Source organism: Caretta caretta, chromosome 6, assembly GCF_965140235.1.
Source record: "Caretta caretta isolate rCarCar2 chromosome 6, rCarCar1.hap1, whole genome shotgun sequence".
In the NCBI taxonomy this organism is placed as follows: domain Eukaryota; kingdom Metazoa; phylum Chordata; order Testudines; family Cheloniidae; genus Caretta; species Caretta caretta.
The window spans coordinates 10,605,921-10,633,904 of record NC_134211.1 but is presented as its reverse complement, the minus strand read 5'-3'; the positions used below and the strand labels follow the sequence as shown (position 1 = coordinate 10,633,904).

Genomic DNA, 27,984 nt, shown 5'->3' with positions numbered 1-27,984 from the left:
ACACTGCAAACCCCTCATTCTCAGTGCTACCCCAGAGCCCGGACCCCCCAGCTGGAGTCCTCACCCCCTGCCCCTGCCCGGTAAAAATGAACAAGTGAGCGGCGGTGGGGGGAGAGTGAGTGACAGAGGGACTGGGGCTGGAGTGAGCAGGGGCAGGGCCTCAGAGAAGGGGGGGGCCTAGGGGGCAGGGCCGGGATGTTCAGTTTTCTGCAATCAGAAAGTTGGCAATCCTACCCCCAGCACATGGCATTCAAACTGAAGTCCCCCCCCGATCACAGCCCCCCCCCCACACACACACACAGTAGACAAGTGCGTAAGGAGCAGCCATCCCACTCGCTAGTGTGGTTTGGTGGCTGCAGCAGACACCCGCCAATACCCCTCTTTGCTCTACCAGGTAGGGCACTGGGCCATGAGCAGCTGAGATCATTTTCTTCCAAGTCTTGGACAAGGCCTCGCTCCCTGCTGAATAGGTTATAACTCGTGATTTTAATACTCCAGTCACATAAAGCTCCCCCCTGCCACCCTGTATTCCTCTTCCTCGCCCCCAGGAAGCAGCCCTTCTTCTTTGTACCATTCTCTGTTTATTTATTTTTACATTTTTATTCCACATTTACACATTTTTTTAAAAAAAACAAAGAACCATGAATCCTTCTGCCCCTCCCCCCCAGACCCCACCTCCTCTGGGCCTGGCCTCTCCCTCACTAACTCCGACACCAACAAAAATAAATAATGAACCCCCCTGTCCCTGGGTGGGGGTGTACCGTGCCCAGCTGGGGCGCATGGCCTAAACTCACGCCCAGGCCGTCTGGCCCTGCTTCTGGGATCCAGCATCACACAGGACACAGCCGGGGCTGGGTGCATGGGTGGGGTCTCTGTGCAGGGAGGCTGGGTCATGCAGACTGTGGGGTACAGGAGCTGCCCAGAGACAGGGGCAGCTGCCCCTCCTCCCAGTCGCTGTGATGGGGTCACCAGGGTCCAGGGGCAAATGTGCCAGATCTAGGCCTTGCATGGGGGGCAGGGTGGAGAGGCCCAACACCCTAATTCCCAGCAGCGACTCACCCTTCCCCTGGGAAACCCAGCCACACGACAGCCACTAGCTTCCAGAGAGCAGCATGGGCAACAAGGGGGTCTCAGGGATGGGCTGGCAGAGGTCTGTGGGTCAGGACTGAGGGGCACCAACAGAGCTGCGGTGGAGGAGGGGAGGTTGGGCCCAGGGCTGGGAGAGCAGGGGAGGCTGTGGGTGGGGGAGGGGACCCCAGGGCTGGGAGAGCAGGGGGTTGTGGGTGGCAGGCAGGCCATGCCCAAGTGTGGGTGGGGGAGGGGAGCCCAGGGAGATGGGGGGCAGGCCATGCCCAGTGCTGGGGGGCTCCTCTGGCCCCCATGCACAGTTCTTGCCCCGCACCGGCGCTGCGGTGCGGCACGTGGTCCCATCGGAGCGCCCGCTCTGTGCCGGACGCCCTCGTCGCCTCCTGCGGGCGCGGCACTTGCTCCAGGCCGGGAAGCCGCGGGGGGCTCACTCCTCGCTCTCCAGCTTGAGGCTGATGCTGCGGGCCTTGGCACGGGGCGGAGCCGGGGCGCCCCCCTCGCGCTCTGCCTGGCTCTGCCCCCGCGAGCGCAGCAGCTGGCTCTGCTTCCGCAGGAAGTCGACAGGGGCGGGGCAGCCGTAGGTGCCTTTGCCCAGCGTGGGCCGCGGTGCCCCCTTGGGCGAATGTGCCACCGACGCCGTCTCCAGCTGGGCCAGGTGCGCCACGTAGCCCTCGGACAGGAACTGCGGACAGACGCAACAGACCGAGCATGGGGGCAGCTGGACAGGAGAGCACTGGGGCCCAGCCCCCACTGTCTCCATGCCATGGGCACCACTGCCTCCCACCCTTCAGCCCAGGCGCTCTGTGCCCTCTGGAAGGGACTCCCGTGTCCCATTCCCCACCCCCCCCGAGCCAGCCAGTCTCCTGCCCTGGGGCCAGACCAGAGCCAGCGCCCCCTAGAAGGGAAAGGCCCCATGTCCCAGTCCCTGAGCCAGCTAGTCCGCTGCCCGGGGACTGCGACTTGTACCCCCTGGTGTCCGCGTACCTGGCACTGGTTCTGGAACTTCTTGACGGTGCGCCCGACGATGTAGATCTGGGTGGGCGAGAGCCCCAGGGAGCTGTAGACCGAGATGTCCTTCGTGGAGCCATAGCCAGCCACAATGGTGACCTCTGCCTGCAGCACATGGGTACTCAGCCTGGCACCCCACCTCCTCGTACCACCCGAGCCCCGCCCACTCCTGCTGCCCGAGCCCCGCCGCCTAGCACCACCTGAGCCCTGCCCCCACATCCCCTCAACCCCGCCTCCTCGTGCCACCTGACCCATGCCCCCTTGTGCCACTAGAGCCCCACCCCCTAGCACCACCTGAGTCCCATACCCCAAGCTCCACCTCCTCGTGCTGTCCCAAGTCCCACCCCCTCACACCACCTAAGCCCCACCCCTCATGCTGCACGAGCCCCGCCCCCTCATGATCCCCAAGCCCCACCCAAACCCTGCCCTCTTGTGCCACCCCCTGGCACTGACTGAGCCCCGGCCTGGCCTGCCCCCCGCCACTCCCAAGCCCTGGCTGTGCCCTGTCCCCCGCAGCGCTGGGCGCGGGCCCCACCTCGGTGCGCAGGCTCTGCAGGAAGGCAGCTTTCTGGCGCAGGGGGTCGTGGGTGAGGCCATCGCAGAAGGAGACGACACCGTGCGGGAAGTTGTGTTGTGACAGCCAGGCCACCACGCGGTGCTTCTGCATGTCAGGCCGCCCTGTCACGTAGATGATCATGTACCCCGAGTCCTGCCAATGCCTGGGGCAACACAACATGAGCATCATGGGGGGCCGTGGGGAGCTGGGGGGGGCAGGAGCTGAGAGGAAAGCAGCGGGAAGGTGGTTAGCAGGTGGTAGGGGGTTGCTGGGCATAGGGACAGGAGTGGGAGGGTTACCCGGGGGGAGGGAGCGGGTGTCACTGGGGGCACCTACCGCACAACGTCGACGGCGCCTGCCCGCACCTTGGGGTCACTGCCCATGATGGAGACGCTGGCTGTGAAGGAGCCGTCGATGCTGAACACAACCGCCTCAGTGCTGCGTGCCACCACCGTCAGGAAGGCCTCGGCGTAGCTGTGATCCCCTCTGCACGGGAGCGGGGGCACGTCAGGGACCGAGCGGGACATGGGAGCCCACAGGACCCCCCCCCGCCCCTGCACATAGATCTCCCCCTCCTCCGCACACACACTGCCGGGGGCGGGGGCTCCCACAAGCCTTACCCAGAGGTGTCCCTGGGCTCCAACAGCTTCCCCTCACCCCTTCCCAACACTGCTTTCCCCGGCCCTTCCCCTGAGGGCTCTCCCTGCCAGGCTGCTGGTACAGCCCCACTCCCAGTGCGTCCCTCCCCAGGATCACATGCACACAGAGAGGGCGGGGGTCTCACCTGACCACCATGCGCACAGGGTACATGCCAATGCCCAGTGCCTTCTCGGGCGGGATGAGGAAGGCCAGGCGCCCACTGCTGCTTGTCACCTCGGTGCCATAGTGCAGCCACTTCCCCGACAGCGGCTGCGTCATGATGTAGATGTCCACCTGCCAGAAGCCGCGCAGGCGTTAACGTTGGCTGTTAACAGCCACTGCTCTCACGACTCCTCGGCCTGCCCGGGATCCAAGATCACCCTGTGCAGCACCCAAATGTCCAGCTTCCCCTTGGAGTGGCTGAGACCTCTTGTCTGGAGACCCCGGCTACCTCTCTTGAGTCTAGAATTAGGCTAAAGCTAAATGACACCGTTCTCAGGAACGTCGAGTGATACCTGCGAGGGATCTCCCAGCTGCTGTCAGACACTCTCCCCAAAGACTGCCCTAGTTCACTCACAGATGAGACGTCCAATTCGCTTAGTCTAGCTAAGAGCCCCTGCCAGGTGACAGAGAGGAGCAGTTGCTCCCAGGCGTGAGCCAAGGGCCAGGGGAGAATAGATAAGTTTAAGGAGCTGGGAACAGCTTGCAGGGTGACCCAAAAATGTTCCTGAGAGTCCAAGAAGTCTCAACCAGCTAGCCCTCGCTGACGCCAGCGTGCAGCTGCCTGCCTTGGGAGACAAAGCCACTCCTCTCCTCGCCAACCCTCCGGCTTGTTCCTCCCTGGGACGTCTGAGACCCTGGGACAAGCCTGAAGGGTGTGGCAGCAAAGGTCTCAGAGATCATCCGGGGCTGGGGCATTGGGCCCACCAGACTGCAGGGATCTGTCAGGGGGTGGTGTGCGTGCTTTGGAGGTGACCGGGGCTCTCTAGGAATGACAGGAATTGCACAGCTCCTCACCAGAACCAGACTCTGGAACACTAAGAGAAATTGCTTGCGAGGGGGCACTGGGCTCATTATGAACCAGGCCTGGCCATGAATCAAAGCAACACCCCTCGCTCTCTGCAATGTGTCACACACCAGCGCCATCTCCTGGACAGCAGAGGAACTCAGAGCTGGAAAGCGGCATATAAAACTGAGGTCACCCTGGGGGACCCCAGAGCTAGCTGCACCCTCTGCAGGCAGCCTCTTCTCTCGGCCACGGTCACAGCACCAAGAGATGAACGACTCGCCCCCAGCCCAGGGTTCGCAGGAGAAGAAGAAGGGATGAGATTTCATTTCCCCCCTGTTCTTTAACAGAAATATCTGCAGGTTGGCTTGTTGAGTGTACATGCCCTAGCAACACCTCGGGCAGCCACGTGTTGGATTTAACCACCACGCTTTGCGCGCTCTTCTTTGTAGGCCTGAGCATTGAACCAACAAAAATGATTAGGGGTCTGGAACACATGACTTATGAGGAGAGGCTGAGGGAACTGGGATTGTTTAGTCTGCGGAAAAGAAGAATGAGGGGGGATTTGATAGCTGCTTTCAACTACCTGAGAGGTGGTTCCAGAGAGGATGGTTCTAGACTATTCTCAGTGGTGGAAGAGGACAGGACAAGGAGTAATGGTCTCAAGTTGCAGTGGGGGAGGTTTAGGTTGGATATTAGGAAAAACTTTTTCCACTAGGAGGGTGGTGAAACACTGGAATGCGTTGCCTAGGGAGGTGGTGGAATCTCCTTCCTTAGAAGTTTTTAAGGTCAGGCTTGACAAAGCCCTGGCTGGGATGATTTAATTGGGGATGGGTCCTGCTTTTGAGCAGGGGGTTGGACTAGATGACCTCCTGAGGTCCCTTCCAACCCTGATATTCTATGATTCAATCCACTCTGGGACCAATCCACACCCATAGCAGTGTGAGGGGCTCGAAAGACAAGCGGTTCCTTTCTCCCCGGTGAAATACTGGGCAGGAGTGTCCGTGTATTCGGGGCAGAAGAATTGCTGAGTGATGATTATAAAGAAACCCGGCTGCTCTGCATTGCTCCTTGATCTAACTGCTCGTCCTCAACCCCACGGTACCGCTTGCAAGGCTGTGCAGGACAGAGCTGAAACGGTGGTTGTATCTACGCTCGAGTGGTGCACTGCTGCTGGTATGCTAAGGTGGCTCTGGCCAATTAATAAACAGGTTGGTTGGGAATAACCAAGTGTCCAGTTGTGAGAAATGCCCTCCAAGGTGAGCGCTGACCTGAGAACAGCCCAGTGTTAATTAGTAGCTAAGGCTCCTTGGGCTCAGTAAAAGGGTTCTCTTCTTAGCTTCCACTGGAATATTGGCTACGAAGTGAGAGTTTTCTAATGTTTTTATGAGGCCGACGTGTGCCTCAGTTTCCCCCTGTACTTTGCATTGCTGGCCAGTGGGTGCAGAAGGGTGAAATCTGCTCTTGAGGCGAGCAGGAGGCTTGAGGTGTTTGTGTCACATGACTGCCAGTGTGGTGGGGAGGAATGGGTCATCGGAGGCCTGGGCGAAACCGACCCAGACCAACGGAGGGTGCAAATAGAGAACCCCAATCGGCACCGAGCAGCCGGGAAGGCCAGCGGCGGGACACCCATGCGGACTCAGCTGGAGAGACCCAGGGCTCTGGCCTTGGACTGACAGAGGGAAGGAGCCAGGAACGGAGTCCACAGCTGCATGGCACCCCAGGGCACTAGTGCCAGGGTTCACGCTCCCAGCCCCCACGTGGGACCCCGCCTCTCCCTCACGGTGCCGGTACCTTCTCCCCAGTCAGTGTCACCACGTCCAGGGGGCCGTACATGAAACGCCCACTCAGCACCTGGGGCCGCCCCTCGCACACGATGATGTCGCTGGCTCGGTGGTTGGACGTCACGTTCTGCGGGGCAGAGCAGGGGGGTCAGTGGCGGCTGCTCCCCACCCCCACCCCACGCCCGCAAGGGCTGTTGTGTTCTCTGCCCCCCACCCCAGGGGGCCTGCCTGAGCTCAGGCAGCACAGCTGGGGCTGAGTCCAGCGTCCCGTCCAGAGCCCTGTGCCCTCGGAGCCCAGCCCAGCCCAGCTGTGGGGGCCAATGGAGTACTGCTGACTCGGCATCACCCCGCTGACTTAACCCCCGCCAGCAAAACCCAATCACTCAAACCCCACCTCTCCGCTCGCGCCCCCCGGGCCCCTGCCCCACTCCACTCTGCCTGGGCCCCCACTGCCCTCACCCGACTATCCTCAGCCCACCCACCCCAGCAGCACCATCTCCTGCCCCGACCCCGGTCTCCCCATGCAGCCCCCTGCTCGGGCACAGGCCAGCTGCCCCAGCCTCAGGCCGGTGGAGGCCGCGTACCCGGATCTTCACTTGTGTCCGCTTACGCTGCCACTTCTCGCGGGGGATGGCGGGGCTGTAGACGGAGCTCTCCTCGCACTCCGCCAGCTGGGGGCGCTCCTTCTCGATCACCTGCAATAGCAGCACAGCCTCAGCGCCCCCCGCCAGACAGCGACTGCCCGCGCCCCGCCCCGGCGACAGGGCCCCGGCCACTGCATGCTCCCCACCCTGCTCCCGACACCCTCTGTGCCACCGACCCTGCCCCCAGGCCCGCTGGCCCCTCCCCTCCCGGACCCCTCAGGCACACCTGGCGCAGGATGAAGGCTACCACGTCGGAGGACTCCCAGTAGCTGGCGTGGAAGAGGTGCGGCAGGGTGATGGTGGGGAAGGCGGTCAGCGCGTCAGGGCAGTACAGGGAGTAATCAATGCGCTTTGGGCCCCACCACCGCTCCAGGACTGCAGGGAGAGCAGTGTCAGGAGAACTTGTACCCCGGCCTGGTCCTTCTGCCCGGTACCCACACTCCAGACTGGACTGGTATCCCCTCCTGAGACTGGACTGGTACCCCGCTTCCTCTGCTCGGTACCCCCTCCCCAAAACAACCTGTACCCTGCTTCCTCCGCTCGGTACCCCCTCCCCAGACCGGCCTGTACCCCGCTTCCTCAACCCGGTACCTCCCACCCCAGACTGGTCCAGTACCCACTCCCCAGACCGGCCCTGTACCCTGCTTCCTCTGCCAGGTACCCCCTTCCAAGACTGGCCTGTACCCCACTCCTTCTCCCGGGCACCCCCCCCAGGCTGGCCTGTACCCCGCTCCTTTCACCTGGTACCCCCTCCCCAGATCAGCCCTGTATCCCACTCCCTCCACTCAGTACCCCCACCCCAGAGCAGCCCTGTACTCCGCTTCCTCTCTCCAGTACCCCCTCCCCAGACAAGCCCTGTACCCCGCTCTTTCCACCTGGTACCCCACCCCAGGCCTGTTCCCTACCCCCTCACCTTCTGCACTGCTCCCCCCTACCCAAGACCTGCCCCATACTCTGCCCCTTCCACCTTGTGCCCCTCATCTCAGACCTGCCCCTACCCCTCATCCCCTGGCCTACACCATCCACCCTTGAGATGCCCCCTACCCCTCACCCCAGACCTGCCCTGTACTCTGTCCCTTCCACCTTGCACCCCCTACCCCAGACCTGCCCCTATCCCCCACTTCCTGCCTACACCCCCTACCCCAGACCTGCAGCCTACCCCTCATACCCTGCCCTGCAGTCCAGCACCCCAGACCTACCCCATACCCCACAGCCTCCTGTCTTGTACCCCCCTCAATGCTCCATCCCCCCGACTCCCTCACGTCACTCTTGCTGGTGCTGGAGGGGTCGGGGGGGTTAGGCAACGAGCTAGGTGGGCGGGGGAGGGGTCGCACTCACTCTTGACGACCTCGCTGGTGCTGGAGGGGGCGGGAGGCTCTCCTGTCTCGCTGCCTCTCCAGAAGCCTCCAAAACAGCTGGTAGGGGTGGTAGGAGCTGTCAGCTCCAAGTCACCCAGGAAGAGGGTGGAATGAGTCTGCAGGGCCTCAGCTGAGCCAGGGAGAGAGAGAGAGAGAACAGGGTGAGCACAGCAACCCCAGGGACCCTGCCCCCCACAGTCCCCTGGGAGACAACCCAGAGGGGACCCCCCAATCTTCACTGTCCCCCTGAGAGACAACCCAGAGGGGACCCCGTATCCAACCACCACCCTGACAACCCAGAGGGGACCCCCAAACCCCGCTGTCCCAGGCCCCCACTGTCCCTCAGGGGGGCAATAGGGAACATCCCAGAGGGGCCCCCTTAACCCTCACTGCCCCCCTGAAGGACCCCTAACTTCCATTGTCACATCCCCCACTTGCCCACCCCAAGGGGACATCCCAGAGGGAACCCCCAAACTCCACTGTCCCCCCCTTTACCCCACAATATTACCTCCAGCCCCTGTGGACCCCCATGCTCCCATTGAGACTGCCCCAAAGGGATCCTGTCGTCCCCGCCCCCCATTCCCAGCCCTTACCCAGCAGTGCCGAGGTGCCGTCGCCCAGCGGGTATTTCTGGTAGCGAGGCACGCCCAGGGGGGGCACGGCGTGGAAGGCCTTGGCCAGCAGGGGCTCCAGGCGTGAGGCGCAGGGGTCGGCTGCGTGGAACAGGTTGTAGATCTGCTCGCAGGCCGGGCGCATCTGGGCCACTGCAGGGACAGGGGGGTTAAATGCCTGCACCAGGGGGAAGGGGTTTGTGAGCTATGCAGGGGAGGGGTCAGCCCCTGCACCTTGGTTGTGGGGGAAGTGCGGAGTGAGCAAGCAATGCAGGAAGGGTCACCCACTGAGTGAACAATGCAGGGGAGGGGAGCAGTGATGCAGGGGGGCAAGCGATGGGGGGCAGTGGCCCCTGTGCCGAGTGGGGATGTGAGCAATCCAGGGGGAGTGAGCGCAACAGGGGAGAGAGGCTCCTGCACTTAGGGGGTGGGGGTGGGGGGTGGGGGCAAGGCAGCGGGAACAAATGTTTCAGGGGGTGGGATCGGCACCTAGGGGAATGAGGGGGCCCCCTCTCTGTTGGAGAGCCATGGGGGGAAGCAGGGGTGCCAGATGCCCTGTCTTGGAGCAACAGAGCTGGCCCTAGCTCAATAAAGGGGACACCCCAGAGGTGTCTGTATAAAGGCTGGGGCAAAGCAGAGACCCTGGAAATCTGTGCCAGCTTGATGACAGCGGTGGGTGTCATTTCCCACTTTCAGTGGCCCCGGCCACAGAAACAAGCTTAAAACAATTTGCCAAGGGCCGTGGTAGGTTCTCCAGTGTTTAAATCAAGATGGGATGTTTGTTCTAAAAGCTCTGCTCTAGGAATTATTTTGGGGCCGGTCTCTGGCCTGTACTAGACAGGAGGTCAGACTAGCTGATCACAATGGGCTTTTCTGGCCTGGGAATCTATGAAAAAAGAAATGGCAGGAGAAATGACATCTAAACAACTCCCCATGAGGGAGATGGCAGAGCAGTGCAGACACCGGGAGGCCTGCTCCAGGACATCTGGCAAAGAACCCTGGTTCCAGCCCAGGTGAGGCTCTGAGCGGCCCAATCCACCAGCCTTAGGGAATGGAGACCCAGACACCCCAGAGGAGAGGTGAGAGGCCAAGAGTGACAGCTGCAGTGGCCCCAGCCCAGGAACTAGAGCAGGCAAAAGCTGGAAGCAAAGGGCCGGCGTCTGGGGCTGCAGAAGCAGTAGCTGGCTGAGCAGGGCAAGCAGCCGAAGAGCAGCAGGGGAAGCAGGCCCTGGCAATGGAGGCCTGAGAAGCAAGAGGCTGTGTGGCAGAGAGCTCAGGGGGCCAACTCCACTGGGAGAGAGATGCTGGATTGGTGACCCTGTTCAAGGTGCATCCTTTCCCTCCGAGGCAACCTGTGAACCGGATCCCCCTTCAGACAGGCTGCGTAGCCTCACTCCCTTCCTGGGCCACGCGGCCAACTGGGAGGGGCCGATGGGGGGATTATGAACAGTCCCTAAAGGAATCTTTTCAGAAGGTGGCTGCCGGCATGGGGCCCACAGCACAGACCCCCACTCCCTGCTCAGGGAAGAAAAACATTCTGGTGGTGGCGTTTGTCACCATTCGCTACCCTGAGCGGTAGGCTTCCCCAGCAAGGCAGTTACCAGCCAGGGGGCTAATTTCATGTCAACCTTTCTCTGGTGCTTGTGGGTCATAAGAACGACCACACTGGGTCAGAGCAATGGTCCATTTAGCCCAGTATCCCATCTTCTGACAGTGACTGGTGTCAGAGGGAATGAACACAACTGGGCAATTATCATAGAATATCAGGGTTGGAAGGGACCTCAGAAGATCATCTAGTCCAACCTCCTGCTCAAAGCAGGACCAATCCCCAATTTTTGCCCCAGATCCCTAAATGGCCCCCTCAAGGATTGAACTCCCAACTCTGGGTTTAGCAGGCCAATGCTCAAACCACTGAGCTATCCCTCCCCCCTTGTGATCCATCCCCTGTCATCCAGTTCCAGATTCTGGTGGCCAGAAGTTTAGTTGCGTCTCTGACTCGCTTGGCTAATAGCCAGTGATGGACCTACCCTCCATGATCTTATCTCATTCTTTTTTGAGCCCACTTATGCTTTTGGCCTTCACAACATCCCCAGCAATGAGTTCTATGGGTTGACCGTGCATTGTGTGAAATACTTCCTTGTGTTTGTTTCAAACCTGCTGCTTATTAATTTCATTGGATGATCCCTAGTTACGTTATGTTATGTGAAGGGGTAAATAACACTTCCCTATTCACTTTCTCCACACTATTCATGATTTTATAGACCTCTATCACATCCTCCCCTTAGTCAAAACAGTCCCTATCTTTTTAATCTCTCCTTGTATGGAAGCTGTTCCATACCCCTAAGCATTTTTGTTGCCCTTCTCTGTACTTTTTCCAATTCTAATATATCTTTTTTGAGATGGGGCGACCAGAACTGGGCACAGTATTCAAGGTGTGTACTTACCATAGATTCAGATACTGGCATCATATTTTCTGTCTATTCCTTTCCTAATGGTTCCTAACATTCACTTTGCTTTTTTGACTGTTGCTGCACATTGAGTGGATGTTTTCAGAAAACTATCCACAGTGACTCCAAGATCTCTTTCTTGAGTGGCAACAGTTAATTTAGACTCTCATCATTTTGTATGCACAGTTGGGATTAATTAGCTGGTGGCAAGAGCTAATTTTTTTGTTTTCTTTCTCAGCTCTTCCCCAGAGGGGGGTGAAAGGGCTTGAGGGTACCCCACAGGGAGGAATTCCCAAGTGCTCTTTCCTGGGTTCAAAGGGTTTTTTTTTTTTGCATTTGGGTGGTGAAGAAACAGATTAACAGAGCCAGAAGGGTACCCAGAAGTCATCTTCTACAGGACAGGCCCAACAAAGACAGTAACAGAACGCCACTAGCCGTCACCTACAGCCCCCAACTAAAACCTCTCCAATGCATCATCAAGGATCTACAATCTATCCTGAAGAACAATCCCTCACTCTCACAGATCTTGGGAGGAACATGTTGTGACAGAGTGGGCATTGTCTATACTATTTGTATGAATCTTGCCCATGCCTCAGTTTCCCTCATATTTTGCAAGGCTACCCAGTGGGAGGATGAAAGAACTATTTGCTCTCAGGCAGGTGAAGAGACATAGGTATGAATAGCGCCTAGCTGTCTGAGCCGGGATGGGTCACTAAAAAGGACTGGCTGAGGCTGACCCCGTATCAACAGAGAATCTATGAAGAAAATGGAAAGCCAACCACCAGGACTGTGACACCTAGCAACCCGAGGGACATGGATTTCCCCATCTCTCAGCAGGGAAGCTGAGTGACTTCCTCCAGCTGGAGAACAAAGGCCTGACAAGGTGGGAGGTGGGGATAAGAGTCAGCTGCTGGAAGGAGTCGGGGCTCGCCCGGGATGTGATTAATGAGGTCAGACTCAGAGACAGAGCTTGAACCATGGGGTTCACTAGAGCTTGGCTGGGCCCTGGGCTGACCAACCTGTGCTAACCTAAGGGCTTCCTATGCTGTGTTCCAGCTGACTAATAAACCCCACCGTTCTGACAACGCTGTGTGAGCGTCACTGCAAATGCTTGGTGAGGTGCATTAATCCCTGGTGACTGGGCAATGGGGGATAGTGGGGGTTCGAGGGGGCCCCCCTCTGAGATGTCCCTCGAGGTGGGCACACTGAAGGGGTTCCCCCAGAGACTCTTCCAAAGCTGGGGATGTAGCACCGAGCCCGTGGCTCCGTGACACATGGCCCAGGAGTGAAGGAGGCAGGAGCGACTGTTCAGGTGGACAAGTGTAAAGTGGGGCTCACAGAGATGTCGTGCCTGGGCCACAAGTGCCTGGGAGCAGCAGCACAAGGCCAGACCTGCCAAGGTGGAGGCGATTAGGGACTGAGCCGCTCCCCAAACCAAGAACAGGCCCAGGCCTTGATTGGGATGGCAGGGCACTACGGGAGGTTTGTGCTCCACCCTAGTGCCCTAGCAACTCCCATAACCAAACTGTACAAGCAGGGGGAGCTGGACAAGGTGGTCTGGCCGAGCAGTGCACTGAAGGAGGCTCTAAGCCCAGACTCAATACGGGTGAACTCAGACTTTGGAAACTAGGATGAGTTACCTCAGACACAGGGCTGGGTGTGGTGCTGATGCAGGCCAGTGCTAAGGGGGAGAGACACCCGACTGTACCCTTGAGCAAGAAACTACTACCCCAGGGGACAGAGCTATGTCACCCCGGAGAAAGGAGGTCTGGCCGGTGGGTGGGCCCTGAAGAAGCTGCAGCCGAAACTGTTTGGGCAGCAGTGTACTGTGTGTACTGACCATTCACGTCTCACCTGGCTACAGCAAATGAAAGGGTTGAATGCTGAGTTGTTAGGATGGAGTCTGACAATCTGGAAGAGAGTCACGTGAAGGGGGAATGTGAATGTTACTGCTGACACAAGGTCCAACTTCCCTTGGTCACTGGGGTGGGGTGGGGTCACCTGGAAAGAGGGTGCAACATGGAGAATGCAGGAACATCTATAATGTCTGCATGAATAATATACGTGACTCAGTTTCCCTGCTCACTTTCGATGGCCCCAAACACACTGGCTGTGAAGAGGTTGCCTTTCCCCTCTGGGGACCAGACCGGTGAAGGGGTGCTGCTGGAAGCACTATCCCCAACTATCCTCCAATAAGAGGAGGGAGGGTCCAGCGACTGGATGTGGTTCCATGAATGCCTGGCAGCCAACGCGAGGGGACGTGGAACCAGCGCAGCTGTGCATCACAAATTGAATATGAGCCCACACTAGGATGCAGCTGATGGCTAATGTCATTCTGGGGTGTGTATGTGTGACGGAGGGAGAATTTTCCGTAATATTTTGTATGAATACTATGTGTGCCTCAGTTTCCCCCATATGCTGCATAGTCACCTGGGGTGTGGGGAGGATTGTTTACTGTCTGCAAGGCCGCGGGCTTCAAGATGCAGGTGTGACTGATGCCTACCTGTCTGGGGTCTGGCCCAGCTCAATGGAGAGTCTGTGAAGACAACGGCATATCCAGTCACCTGGATTTGGTACATTTGCTAAGTTGGTACTTAGCAACTCATGACAATGGATGGCCCACCCCTCTGCAGGAAGCCAGCCCTGTTTCACCAGGTGGGGAACAAAGACGGAGGAGGAGCCAGCTGGGACTTGCCAGGAACTTGAACAGAGGACAGAGAGGGAGCCAAGGGGGACACACCACTTGGCTGGGCCTCTGGGTAACCACAATGCTGTAACTTTCTTTTCGCTATGCTGCGTTCCAGTTGACTCATAATCCCTGCTGTCTTTACAGTCACTGCAGATGCTTAAGGGGTGTGTGTGTATACGAGTCTCTCTCAGGTGTCCATCCCAGCAGGACTCACTGAACAGAGCTCAGTCAGTTCTGGGCGCCGCACGCAAGACAGATGTGGACAAACTGGAGAGAGTCCAAAGGAGAGCAACGAAAATGGTCAAAGGTTCAGAAACGCTGGCGTGTGAGCGAAGGTTGAAGAAACTGGACATGCTCAGGCTTGAGAAATGAAGACTGAGGGGGGACCTGATAATGCTCCTCAACTCTGCTACGGGGTTTTATAACCAGGACTGTTCTCCACACCCACTGAAGTTGGGCAAGGAGCAATGGGTTTAACCTGCAGCAAGGGAGATCGAGGCTAGGTATTAGACAGGCCTTTCAAACGCTAGGGTTAGAGAAGCTCTGGAGTAGGCTGATGTGCCGAAGTGGGAATTCTCTGCAGTATTTTGAGGAGTGATCTGCACAGCAGGGACTGATTTGTCATGGGGCCAGTACCCAATGGGGGCAACAGGGTTAAGCTGCTCCTGGGGCAGAGCAGGGGACCCGAGGTGTTGTCACGTACCTCCCTGGGGTGGTACGAAGGGGGTGCTGTGGGGTAAAGGACTGTCTGATACTGACCCATTCCACAAGAGCCCCAAGGACCAAACAACTGACACCGATCCAGGGAAGCTGGCAGGCGGCACATGTGAGCTCAGGAGGGCTCTGCAGGAGCCGGACAAGGGATTGAAAGTTGGCACATGGCTGGGATAAGAGCTGGCTTTTGGGGAGACTCAGCAGCTCTCACCTGGGATGGACAAAGACTGGAGAGAGAGCCAGCAAAGAGCTCGTAGGCCAGCTCGGCTCAGGGGGCCATGGCCTGGCCAGCTGAACGGGATCTTAACCTTTCTATCTGTGGCCCTAAGGGCCTCCCTAGGCAGAGTCCCAGATGACTCATAACCTGACACTGTTCTGAAAAGGCTGCTAAGTGTCACTGCGAATACCACACCGGCTGGGGGGGCACTGGGCCCCGAAGAATGGCCAGGTCTCTCCCGGGGGTGTGGCTCAGTAGGATGTGCCAGGCAGAGCTCACAGGGTGGAGCAGGAGGGCTGGAGCCCAGAGGCTCTGTCTCGGAGGTGGTGAGGCTGCGTGGCTGGCCCTGGAGGAAGGGTGGGACCCCTGGGGGGCTGCTGCACTCAAGGGTTCCTCCGAGGGACAGTTTACAAGCTGGGGGGCAGCCCACATCCCTGCAGGTGGGACAAACCCCAGCTGTCAGAGATGGTCTAGATTTACCTGGCCCTGTCTCAGTGTGAGGGGACAGAGTTGACCTCTCGAGGCCCCTTCCAGCCCGACATTGCTATGATCAGAGCGTGGCCGTCCAGGGCACGGGCAGGGGCAGTGGACCCCAGAGGCTCTGGGCAAGGGCAGGGAATGGGACTGTGATGAAGTCTGGCTTCCTCACGCGGCCCCAAGTGGCCTCCAGGGGCCTGCCAAATGCAGACTGTGGGAGAGGGCGTGCTCTCTCCCTGCAGATCCTTGTGGGGCCCATCGCTCTGCCAGGGGCCTGAGCTCACATGGACCCGCTGGGGACCCCCGGGGAGAAGCAGGGCCGTCTCAGGGGCTGAAGCCACAGGCCTCGCCCTTGGAAAAGGCTGAGCCGAGGGCCTGGCGCACTAAGGGTACGCCGAGACAGGCACGGCCGTGGGTTGTGTGACCTTCACACTGGGTAACAGCCAGGGCATCGAACCCCCTGGGAGCCTGTGCCGGGGGGAGCGCAAGTGTGCGTGTGTAGGGGGTAAGTGCCTGCACCAGAGAAGCGTGGGGGGGGGGAGGGTCAGCGCTGGAGGAAGAGAGGAGGCCTGGTGTCGGCCCCGGGGGAGCCCTGTGGGGGTGCAGAGGCCGGGGCCGGCTGGCGCGAGGGACCCTCACCATCCAAGGCTGGCAGGACAGTCTTGCGCAGAGCTAGTACCAGCCCCAGCGGCGAGCCGAACAGGAAGAAGCCGGACACCTTGAAGTCGAGGCGGGCGGCCGTGCCCTCGCCCCCGTCCAGCGCTGAGCCCGAGGAGCAACTGCTGGGCCGCAGCTCCCCCTCCCCCTGGGGGACGCTGGCCTGCAGGCTGGAGAGGACAGGAGAGCAGGCTCCAGCAGGCACCGGGATGGACACGGGGCCTTTCCCCTCCAGGGGGCACTGGCTCTGATCCAGCCCCAGGGCAGGGGGACTGGCAGGCTCGGGGAGTGGGGAATGGGACACGGGGCCTTTCCCCTCCGGGGGCACCGGCTCTTGTCCAGCCCCAGGGCAGGGGTCTGGTTCTGTGCATGTCCACTTGGTGCTGCTCCCATGGGGTTGGGGTGCAGCTGTCCCACGCGGTCAATCTCCTGCCCCCCGACTGGGGTGAGCTGTGCCATGGGGCCCAGAGCCATTGCTCCAGTCCTGCCAGTGACCTCCTGTGGAGGGGTCACCCCTCCCCCTTCCCTTCCCCCAATACCCACCCCGGGTGCTCTCACCTGCACAGGAAGGTGTGCTGCTGGCGCACAGAGTCCACGTCGCTGTGCTCCGGGGGGGGCGGGAGCACCCCAGGCTCCGGGCTGGCCCGTCCCGTCCCCCCAGCCCCCTCGGCCAGCGGGTCCTTCCTGCTGCCCAGCTCCGGGGAGGTCGGCTCCAAGTTCTGGGCAGTGGGTGAGCAGTGAGAGAGCAGCACCCGGCTGGGACAGTACCCATCGCGGGCACCCCACCCCCACGGGGCCAGGGCCACCCACCCCATCGCGGGCACCCCACCCCCACGGGGCCAGGGCCACCCCCCACCTATCATGGGCACTGTCCCCACCTCAGGAGGCCCTCGGTGCCCTGGACCCCATCACCTCTCAGAGGTTCGTCCCCATCCCAGACCAGGGCTTCCTGAGCTGCTGCTCCCTCCCCACCATGTAAAGGGTCGGGGCCACGGACAGCCCAGCAGGCTCCAGCGCTCAGGGGGGTGGGTATGGGGCAGTGTAGAGTGATGTGAAAATGGAGGATCCCATAGAGGGGCTACCAGAGCCACCCCAGCTCCCTTGGCAAAGAGGGGCCCAGGCACTCACCAGGCTGCCCCGGCGGCTGCTGCTCCGGCTCCCCACAGTGCCCGCCCGGCTCTGGCACAGGGCATCGAAACCCAGGATGCCCCCAACACAGTCACCAATCAGTACCACCTGCTGGAGGAAGGGACCGTCCGATCCGGGAGGGACCCCATGCCCCATAGTCATAGCCCACTTGGCCCTGCCCACCCCCACAGCCGCTGCCCCCTTCACCCTTCCCCGTCCCACAGCGTCCCCCACAGCCACCAACCCCCACTTTTCACAGTGCCCTCCACTCCGCCCCCCACAGCCAGTGCTCCCTTCTCCAGCCCCACAGCCAGAGACCCCCATCCTCACAACTCCCCCATCCCACTCCCCACAGCCAATCCCCACCCTGATCCCCACAGCTTCAGCCCCACCCTCCTCCCAACTGTGCCCCTCTTCACCTCCCCCCAGTGCTGCCCCCTGACCTGGCCACAGAAGCCGGAGCCCTCAGTGGAGTGCAGGAAGGCGCTGTGGGCCTGGTTGGCGCGGGCGATGGTGGTGGCCACGGCATGCTGGTAACTCCCGGAGGATGTGGCCAGCAAGGGCAGGGCGGCCAATGGGATGTGGTCCTGGCTGCTGGACAAGCTGTCCCTATCATGGCTGTAGGGGCTGAGGCTGGGGGTGAGGGGTTAGTGGTGAGAGAGGTGGCTGCTGCCTGGAGACCCCCATGCCCCGTGCCATCGCCGGAAGGCAGCCCCTCCCATGCCAGCTGAGGGATGGCACAGGCAGCTGGGCAGGGCCCTGCGCCCATAGGACCACCACCCACTGTAGCCCATGGAGCCTGTGATTTAGCTCAGCAGGAACACAAGGAACCCACAGGCCTGTGTCCTGTAAGACACTGGCTTAAGCGAGTTAGCATGAGTAACATGGCCCTCAGTATAGAGAAAATGGCCTGACCGTTACCAGAGGTTTGGGGAGCTGGGAATAGCTTGCTCGAGAGAGAGTTGGGTCATAACAGTACCAGGTGACCGCAGGAGCGCTGGGGTATTTTGGGACAGAATCGCTGGAAGATGTCGAACCACCCACTTGCCTGAACAATAGGTAAGGCACTACCAAATTCACAGCCATGAACCGTGAACTCTGGGTTTGTGTGTGCTTTACCCTGTACTATACAGATTTCACGAGGGAGACCAGCGTTTCTCAAGTTGGGGGTCCTGTCCCAAAAGGGAGTTGCAGGGGGTCACAAGGTTATTTTAGGGGGAGCCGCGGTATTGCCACCCTTACTTCTGTGCTGCTGTCAGACCTGGGTGGGCAGAGAGCGACGGCTGTTGGCCAGGTGCCCAGCTCCGAAAGCGGCGCCCCGCTAGGAGCGGTGCAGAAGTAAAGGTGGCAATGCCATACCATGCCACCCTGACTTCTGCGCTGCTGGGTGGCCGGAGAGTGGGGGCTGCTGACTGAGGGCCCAGCTCTGCTGGCAGCAGCCCAGAAGTCAGGGTGGCAATACCAGACCAGGCCATCCTGACTTCTGGGCTGCTGCTGGCGGGGGCTCTGCCTTCAGAGCTGGGCTCCCGGCCTGCAGCTGCAGCTCTCCAGCAGCCCAGCTCTGAAGGCAGAGCTGCTGCCAGCAGCAGTGCAGAAGTAAGGGTAGCAGTACCACAACGCCCCCCCACACACACACTAATCTTGTGACACCCCCCACAACTCCTTTTTGGGTCAGGACCCCTACAATTACAACACCCTGAAATTTCAGATTTTAAGAGCTGAAATCATGACATTTACGATTTTTAAAATCCTACAACCATGAAATTGATCAAAACAGACCGTGAATTTGGTCGGGCCCTAGCAATAGGTGACCTATATGACAATGAGCTAAAAGGCACTGATGTGTTAACCAACAGGATACGGTCACCCCGATATTACAAGGGTGAGGACGATAGATTGGACACCGAAGGCTGGGCATCAGAACGAACGTTCGTGATATTGCCCAGGCTCTAGAATAGGCCAAGCCACCACGCAGCGGGCGCTAGCTTTCCATAAGTGACCCTTCAGCTCTCCACGGCTATCTACCACCGACCTTTGGGCGACGGGGGTCTGGACCATCGGACTCCTTGGGCAGGCCAGGGACATGGCTGGTCCTTTCTCTCTCCCCACCAGGTCCCCAAGGAAGGGCGTGAGTAGATGAGCACACGCACGGAATGGCACCAAAGGGGCCCCTAGTACTGTGTCCTACTATGGGGTTTGGAGCTTTGCTGTCTATGGATTGCATGACTAAAAATTGCCATGACTTTGCTTTGCCCACAGCGGGAGAGTCTTTGCCATTCACCCGAGGTTCCCTACAAGATATTGAATTGTCAGTTTTAATTCTGTGGAGCCTGGTTCTGGGATGAGACCCCCAGTACCCCCAGCTCGTTACATTAGTATCAACTGGCAATCAATGCAATTATTATTCACCCATCCAAAGGATTGGGCAACACCCTACCCAGCAGCCACCTCATCTGCTGATACAGGAGTGCAGCCCCCCTAGTGCCATGCTAGAGCCAGCACTGGCTGAGGGAGAGTGCCCCCATGGAGTTCCCAACCTACTCCCCGCAGCACAGCACCCCTAGTGCCGCACTGGGGCACAGGGGCCAGCCCTGACTGCAGGCAGTGCCCCCTGCAGGGGGGAGGACATACTTGGAGACCAGGGCGTAGGCGGTGGCGCAGATGGGTGGGCAGGGCACCAGGCGCAGCGCCACGTGGCCCAGCGCCTCGGGGAAGTGCACACGGGCGACGGCATCGAAGGTGGAGGCCAGCGTCTGCACATCAGCCTGCTTGGAGCCTGGTTCGCCCGCACCCTGGTCCAGGATGTTCCCACTGTGCAGGATCAGGAACAGCGCGTGGATTCGGCAAGCCTGTGCCACGCTCTCCACAGAGCCACCCTGCGGAAACACATGCCGTCAGTGGGGCAGGCAGGGACGGGGAGGCATGGCCCTTGTGAGGGGGGAGGGGAGATAACGGTGCCCCTTGGTGCAGGGGGACGATGATGCCCACAGTGGGCACTTGGGAAGCACCTCCCTGAGGACCAGGTTAGCCAGCTTACGCAGCTCTGGACTGGGGTCAGAGAGCCCCCACTTGGCCCCACGCAGCTGCTCTAGGCACACTGGACTGTGAGCAGCCAGCTCTGCCCCCCACTGGGGTCGGGGGTGTCTGTGCCAGGGGAGGCCATGGCTGGTGATTCCTAGGGGAAAAGGCAAGTGGCATCTGGGTTGCAAGGAGAGGGTCAGACCAGATGGGGTGGGGCAGGGGCTGGGGCAGGTGAGACAAGACAGGTAGCAGGGCTGGAGTCAGCACCAGGTGGGCCGTGGGTGGGGTGGGGGGTAGGGCTGGGGCCAGGGCAGGGGGCACACACCTCGGCAAAGCTGGCCCCGGTCAGTCCATTGCCACTGGGCTTGGCCACGCTGGTTCCATCTCCTGCACAGACAAAGCCCGGGTGAGCCTGCTGGCGCGGGAGGTGCCCCACGGGCCAGGCCCAGCTGCTGGATCCTAACCCCGCTACCCTGGGGTGCTGGGTGGACCACGGGGGCCCTGGCATTCACCCTGCTGTACTCTGATCCACTCCCCCACCTCCCACCCTCTTGCCACCCTCCCCCCATGCCACCTGCCACCTTCACACCACCCTGTTCCTCTACACTATCCCAACACCCACCCTCCTGCCTCCCTGCCCACCTGAAGCCCTGCCTCCCTCAACAGCCCTATCCTCCTACTGTCCTGCCCCACCCTCCTGCCATCCTGTCCCCCTACCCTATCCCCCACCCTCCCACTCCCCTGTCCTTTAGGAAGTGTATTTACTCCTTCTATTAACACAAGAACTAGCTAAGGGTCACCAAACAAAATTAATAGGCAGCAGGTTTAAAACAAATAAAAGGAAGTATTTCTTCACCCAACGCACAGTCAACCTGTGGAACTCCTTGCCAGAGGATGTTGTGAAGGCCAAGACTATATCAGGGTTCAACAGAGAACTAGATAAATTCATGGAGGATAGGTCCATCAATGGCTATTAGCCAGGATGGGCAGGAATGATGTCCCTATCCTCTGTTTGCCAGAAGCTGGGAATGGGCGACAGGGGATAGATCACTTGATGATGACCTGTTCTGTTCATTCCCTCTGGGGCACCTGGCACTGGCCCCTGTCGGAGGACAGGATACTGGGCTAGATGGACCTTTGGTCTGACCCAGTAGGGCCATTCTCGTGTTTACCCTGCCCCGACCCTCCCCCTGCCCCATGCTCACCCAGACCCTCGTCCAGCTCTCCTGGCCGGTCCAGCGTGTCCAGCAAGTCGTTGGAGTTCCACTTGGTCATCTCCTTGGCAAAGACCTCGTCACTGTCAGACAGATCCTCTGTGGGGGAGGGTGGGTCATGAGACTGAGACACTCCCCAAAGAGACCCCCCCAAGAATGAGGGACCCTCGGGAGAGACACCCGTGGGAATCGGGGACTCTCTTTGCACCTGCCCCTGGGAATGGGGGACCCCCCCGGCATGTGCACCTGGGAATGGGGGACCTCCCAGCAGAGAGACCCCCAGGAATGCAGGACTCCACTTGCACACCTGCCACTAGGAATAGGGGACTCCCCCAGCAGAGATATTTTCCGAGAAATGGGAGACTCCCCCCAGGCACACCAACCACCAGGAAAGGGGAACCACTCCCCTCCACTCTCTGTACCGTGTGCATCAAAGAATTCCTCCTCTGAGCTGTTCTCCGAGTCCCGTGCGATGTTCTGCATGCGCCACTCTGAGAGACTCTGGGGCGATACCCCCCCTAGAGGATGGGATGGGGGTCAGATACCAGAGACTGGGGAACCCGCCCCACAGCTCTCCCACCAGCAACCCACCCCAGCCCCCCTGCCAGCACCCCACCCCTCCCCCTGAATGTCCCATCCCCCAGCGCCCTGCCAGCACCCCACCCCTTCCCCCCCCGAGCACCCTGTCCCCCAGTGCCTCTGCCAGAACCCCACCCCCGTCTGAGCGCCTTTGTACCCCAGTGCTCCTGATAGCCCTTCCACCCATCCCCCCAAGTGCCACTCTCCCCTAGCGCCCCACCCCACCTTTCCCCGAGTACCTGTCCTCCCGCACCTCTGCCAGCACAACTGTCCCCCTGAGCACCCCAGCCCCTCTGCAGACCCCACTCCTCCCCCCGAGTGCCCCTACCCACTAGTGCCCCATCCCCCAGTGTCCCCACCCCCTGCGCCCCTGCCAGCAGCCCCACTCTTCCCCCTGAGTATCTCTCTGCCAGCACCATGCTGTCCCTGTGAGCACCCCAGCCCCCAGCACCTCTGCAGACCCCACTGCTCCCCCATGAGCATCCTGTCCCCCGGCCCTCCTGCCAGCACCCCACCCTTCCCCCCCCGAGTGCCCTGCCCCCCAGCAGCCCTGCCCCACATCCCCATCACCCCCAGCTCTGCCCAACTGCCCACAGTGCCTTTGCCAGCAGCCCTGCCCTGTTCCTTGCAGCATCCCTTGCAACCCTCCAGCCAGTGCTCCCATCCCACTCCATGCCAAGGCCTCCACCCCACTCCTCGCAGCACCCCCACCTCCTACCAGCCCGCCCATCCTGCTCGCCGTCACTCCTGCCCCTGCCAGCTCACTCCCCACACGCCCCCAGCATTCAACCCCGCCCTGGCCCCCTCACCTCCATGCTGGGAGGAGTAGGAGGAGCGGGAGGACGTTGACCACTGCTTGGCAAAGGTGTCGTCGGGGGAGGCATCGGGCAGCCCCTGCCCCTCAGCTCGGTCCTGCCCATCAACACTGCCCAGCTCGGCCCGGTCCTCAGCACTGGGGGCAGCCGCCGCCTCCTCGGCCTCGGTGCACTTGGCCATCTTCTGGGCCAGCATGCGGGCCGTCTCTTCCTCCAGCTGCCGGATGTCCTCCATGGTCAGCTCCGTCCACTCGTCCTGCCAGCACCAGGCCTGGCGGTGTGCCCGCAGCATCACCTTGCGCAGCCCTGGGGGGGGGAGGGGCAGGAGAGTGCGGCACAGCCAGAGCACTCCTCCCCCGCTGCTCCCCCCCGCCAGAGCACCCCTCCAGCACCGGGCCTCCCAGCTCTCCCCCTGCCTGAGCCAAAGTGGCCCAATGTGCAGCTCCAATGGGGGGATTCCATGGCGGGGATCAAGGAATTGGGATCCCCTTAAAAGGGCTCTGCTACATCAGTGTGACCCAGCAGGCTGTGTGAGCAGCTCCCCCTCCCCCGGTTGGGTCCCCCAGCCTTATAACAGGAGGCTGGCGAGTCACAGGGAGCAGCATCAGGGGGTCTTCCCGGGTAGGGCTGGGTGGCAAAGCCAGGGGATCAGGAGTAGGAGGGCCAATGCTAGGAGGGTGGGGGGGCCACAACGCTAAGGGGCAGTGCTGGGTATGGGAGGCAGTGACACTGGCCTGGAGGTTAAGGCGGGTGGGGACTGCACCAGGGGGCAGCACCAGGGCAGCGCTAAGGGGCAATGCAGCGGGGCGCAGTGCTATGGGGCAGCACCGGGGCACAGCGAAGGGAGAGCACCGGTGGAGGGGGGGCATCGCTAAGGAGCAGGGAAGCCAGGGGACTGGGGCCAGCGCTCACCTACGTCGTGGATGAACTGCTCGATCTTGGACTGCATGCCCCAGTAGCGGAACTCCACCTTGCAGAGCTTGTAGGCGCACATGAGGGGCCCGGCAGCCACGGCCCCCTCCAGCCAGTCGTCACCCAGCGGCCCCCGGCCTGTCTTTGCTGAGCGATACAGCTTGGGGTCCTCCTCCACCTTGTACTCGTTGGGCGAGATGGGGTCCCGCACAATGTCAATGGTGTCTGGGGGTAGCAGGGAGTCAGGACCCACACACGGCACCTGCCTGCCCCAGTGCCAGGGGTCTCACCCGCTGCAGCCCCCCATGGACAGGGAAAATACCGGGCCCATTCCCCAACGTTTTTGTTGCAGAGCAATGGAACGGGGGGTTGGAGCAGTGTGTGGGGGGGCGCACAGAAGGGAGGGAGATTAGTGGGTGAAGGAGTGGGGAGAACGCCTGCCCTCCCAGCCCCACAGAACTCTGGGGTAGAGCACACTCGGGCGGCAGGGCTCAAGACGACACCTTCTCCCCACTCCAGCAAACCCCAGACTCAGAAGTAGGGAGTGGGAGCTCTCCAGGCTCCAGCCCCACCCACCGGACTTGCCCCAGCACTGAGCTCCCGTACAACTAAGGTACTTGTGAGGCAGGTCTGTGCCCTGTTCACGGGCTTTCTCCCCTGGGGGCTGGCTCTGTTGCTCACCGTCTTGGTGGAGCAGCACCGGTGCCAGGTGCCCTGAGCGTAAAGGCACAGATTGGCCCACCCAGTATGGGGCTGGAGGGCCCCGTGGGAGCTGTTCTCGCGAGCAGTGCTTACCCAGAATCCGCTGCCTCTTCTCGGCTGCCGTGAGGTTGAAGACATTGGTCTGTTTGCCAGAGTCGGGCCGGTAATAGGTCTCAATCTCGATGGAGAACTTCTCCACGAAGGGGCAGGTGTATCTGGGAGACGGGAGAGATGGGGGAACAGGGGGGTGAAAATGGGCAGCTTCTGCCCTGCCCCAGCTCTGACCAGCCCCACCCCCACCCTGCTCCAGCCCTTGCCCCAACCCCACCCACCTCCCTCTCTGCCTCACTCTCCCCACACCCCACCCCCTGGGGCCTGCACCAGCCCCACCCCCAGCTTCTCCCCTGGTCTTGCCCACCCCACATCCCACCCCCTGGGGCCATCAGTGCAGCATGAGGTGGGGCCCCACAGCGCTGCAGGCTGTCCCCTACTCTGTGCCGGTCCCCTGGCCCTGCAAGGGACTTTGGGGTGGCTCCAAGACGAGTGCTCCCAACCAACCACACAGCAGGGGCAAGGGGACAGGGCAAGGAGGCAGCCCCCTGAACACTGCTACCAATGTTCCTCAGCTGCCTGCCCTCTACCCTGCATGCCGCTCAGCTGGCCTCACACACCCTGTTGTTGTTCCCCCACCCCGCGCCATGCTGCACCTGGTGCGTGTGTAGGGATAGGCATTCCATGACTCCTCCTCCACCTGCAGGGCAGCCTTGGGCAGCAGGGCACGGAACCAGCTGGGGATGTGGGAGCCCACGTGGTAGATCTTGTGGGTGTACTGGCCGCTGCCTCCCGGGCCGTCACTGTAGGGCTGGTTGGCCAGGATCTCGACCCCGCTGCCCTCCCCGCTGGATTCCTCCCGGCTCTTCTTCTGGAGGGGAGACACTGACCCATTGGCTCCAACCTGGGCCCTGGAACCAGTCCCACCCCAACTGCCCCCCGGTGCCAACCCTCCCAGACAGACAGATCCAGTCCCTGCTGTCCACCCGGAGTCCACCCTGCACCCAGACAGACAGGCAGACTTCGCCCCGCACCCGCACACAGACCCCTCCCCTCACCTGGATCATATAGAGCTGGGCCACCTGGTACTCCTCGAGGCTCATAGGCAGCAGGATGTGATACTCCTTGATGAGCATGGTGACTGGCAGGGCCTGTGGACAGGGGCAAGGAGTTAGATCCCCACTGCCCCCCCTCACAGACCTCCGCCCCAGAGGGCCATCCCTGCCCCAACCCTCCTCCCTCCCTTCTGGCTGCTTGGCCCATAGGATGGGGGATGGGGACCAAGAAGCAAATCCCCATGTGACCTGCTTAAAAATCCATCCTGCCTGATGCGTTTCCATAGCGATGTGCAGGGAAGGGGGGGGCAACAGGCTGGGGGGCCATCTCCCCTCCACCCCCCTCTTCCCCACACACGCTGTCAGGTCCTCTCGTATCCACCCTGCCCAGTTCTGCACCATCAAGGAACAGGTCTGGACTCCTGGGTCCCAACCCAGGCAAGGTTGGGCCCCTGACCAGTTCCAACCCCCAAACTAGCTGGATGCTACTGGCAGCCCAGGGCTGGTGGGGGGGCTGCTCCCGGAGCCAAGGGAACACAGCAGTGTGGGCACCGCAGCCCCATGGCCTTGGCCACCAAACCTGCCCCACATGACTCCTGCCTGCGCCTAGGCCACCAAACCTCCCCACCCAGCCCCTGCCTGGGCCCAGTGCACCAACCCCCCTAAAAAAACCCTGCCTGGGGCACCAAACCTCCCCCCACCACACAACCCTCGCCTGGGTCCGGGGCCCCAAATCTTCCCCCCCACAACTCCTGCCTGGGCCTAGGGCACCAAACTTCCCTCTGCACATTCCCCCCACCTGGAGCCGGATACGAAACCTCCCCGCACAGCCCCTGCCTGGGCCCAGGACACCAAACCCCTCCCCCAGCCCCTGCCTGGGGAACCACCCCCACCCCCTCAAAAATCCCTGCCTGGGGCACCAAACCTCACACACACACACACACACCCCTCGTCTGGGTCCCCAAACCTTCCCCGCCCCCCTAAAACTCCTGCCTGGGGCACCAACCTCCCCACAACCCTCACCTGGGCCTGGGTCCCCAAACCTTCCCCCACAGCCCCTGCTTGAGGCACCAGACCTCCCTGCCCCAACTCCCACCTGGGCCTGGGGCACCAAACCTCACCCCTCCCCACAACTCCCACCTGGGCCCAGGACAGAAAACCTTCCCTCCCATGCGAACTCTTGCCTGGGCCATTAAATCTCCCCTCCCATAACCCTTGCCCCGGGCACCAATCTTCCCCCGCCCCCACAGCCCCTGCCTGGGCCTGGGCCACCAAACCTCCCCCACTCAGCCCCTTCATGACCCCGGGGCACCAAACCTCCTCCCCACACAGCCCACCTCTGCCTGGGCTGATAGTACCAAGCCTCCCACCCGGGCCACCAAACCTCCCCCCCCCCACTCACTCCCCCTCCACCTGGGGCATTAAACCTCCCGCCCCACATTCCCCCTACCTGGGCTTGGGCACAAAACCTCCCCTCCATTCCACCCAGGCCACCAATCCTTCTCCCCCCAACAGCAAACATGTGGGTCTGGGATACCAACACCCTCCACCCAGCCTGAACCCCCCTTCCCAGTTTCACCACAGGCAGCTACTGACTAGAGCCCAGCAATGGGACACCCAGACTTTTCTTGGGGGACAATGCCCAGCCAGCTCCCCTAGAGGGGAAAGGCCCGGTGTCCCATTTGCTACCCCCTGAGCCAGCCAGGTCCTTGCCCTGGGGCTGGATCAGAGCCAGCAGCCCCTAGAGGGGAAAGGTCCCTGCCCCATCCCTCCACCCCCACCAGGTCAGGTCCCAGCCAGTGCCCCCTAGAGGGGAAAGGTTCCTTCTCCATCCCCCCGCCCCCAGATCAGGTTGCAGCCAGTGCACCCTAGAGGGGAAAGGTCCCTGCCCCACCCCACCCCCAGTCAAGTTGCAGCTGGTGCCCCCTAGAAGGGAAAGGTCAATGCCCCATTCCCTGGGGTGAAGTCACAGCCAGCACCCCCAAGAAAGGAAACGTCCCTGTCCCATCCCTGCCCCTGGTCAGGTTGCAGCCAATGCCCCCTAGAGGGGAAAGGTCCCTTCCCCATCTCCCGCCTGAGTTTGCAGCCAGTGCCCGCTAGTGGGGAAAGGTCCCTGCCCCATTCCCATCCCCCCGTGAGGTTGCAGGCGCTGCCCCCCAGTCCCTGCCCCATGCCCATCCCCCGCCCCGTGAGGTTGCAGGCGCTCCCCCCAGTCCCTGCCCCATGCCCATCCCCCACCCCGTGAGGTTGCAGGCGCTGCCCCCTAGAGGGGAAAGGTCCCTTCCCCATGCCTCCCCCTTCCGATCGTGTCGCAGTCGGCGCCCCCTGGAGGCCAAGGCCCCGCGCTCCGCTCCCGCCCGGGTCGCAGCCGCCCCCTGGCGGTCCAGTCCCACCTGCTGGCGGCGCGGGCTGCTCTCACTGCACCAGCCGGGCCCTCGCCGTCCCGCGGCTGCTGCAGCGCGGCCCCCTCCGCGCCGCGCAGTGGAGCATCTCGCGGGGCTCGGCGGCTGCAGCCCGGCCGCTGCGCTCGGCTCGGCTCGGCTCGGCTCGCTGCCTGCCCGCGTCACCGCCGGCCCCCACCTCCCTCCGGCGGCCGGCTCCGTGCGGGGGGAGC

The 27,984-nt window shown here is 61.4% G+C and overlaps 1 protein-coding gene across 2 annotated transcripts; it reads right to left on the bottom strand.

Moving 5' to 3' along the window:
- Positions 1 to 558: 558 nt before the first annotated feature.
- On the bottom strand, positions 559 to 27,984 carry PITPNM1 (phosphatidylinositol transfer protein membrane associated 1). 2 transcript variants are annotated; one of them, XM_048854391.2, is made up of 24 exons: positions 27,764 to 27,984; positions 25,374 to 25,466; positions 24,972 to 25,186; positions 24,358 to 24,479; positions 23,563 to 23,787; positions 22,645 to 22,956; positions 21,679 to 21,774; positions 21,248 to 21,355; positions 20,368 to 20,429; positions 19,653 to 19,897; positions 17,465 to 17,654; positions 17,022 to 17,129; positions 16,452 to 16,612; positions 15,876 to 16,063; positions 8,675 to 8,845; positions 8,062 to 8,211; positions 6,950 to 7,098; positions 6,664 to 6,774; positions 6,090 to 6,206; positions 3,435 to 3,583; positions 2,987 to 3,136; positions 2,630 to 2,813; positions 2,071 to 2,199; positions 559 to 1,768 (listed from the first exon to the last, which is right to left on the bottom strand). In XM_048854391.2, exons 2-24 carry the CDS (start codon positions 25,449 to 25,451, stop codon positions 1,514 to 1,516), a joined length of 3,675 nt encoding a protein of 1,224 aa, XP_048710348.2. In that variant the 5' UTR covers positions 25,452 to 25,466; positions 27,764 to 27,984; the 3' UTR covers positions 559 to 1,513. The 2 variants fall into 2 exon arrangements, with proteins under 2 accessions (XP_048710348.2, XP_074985299.1); XM_075129198.1 differs by having other exon boundaries at positions 24,972 to 25,200; positions 27,764 to 27,781.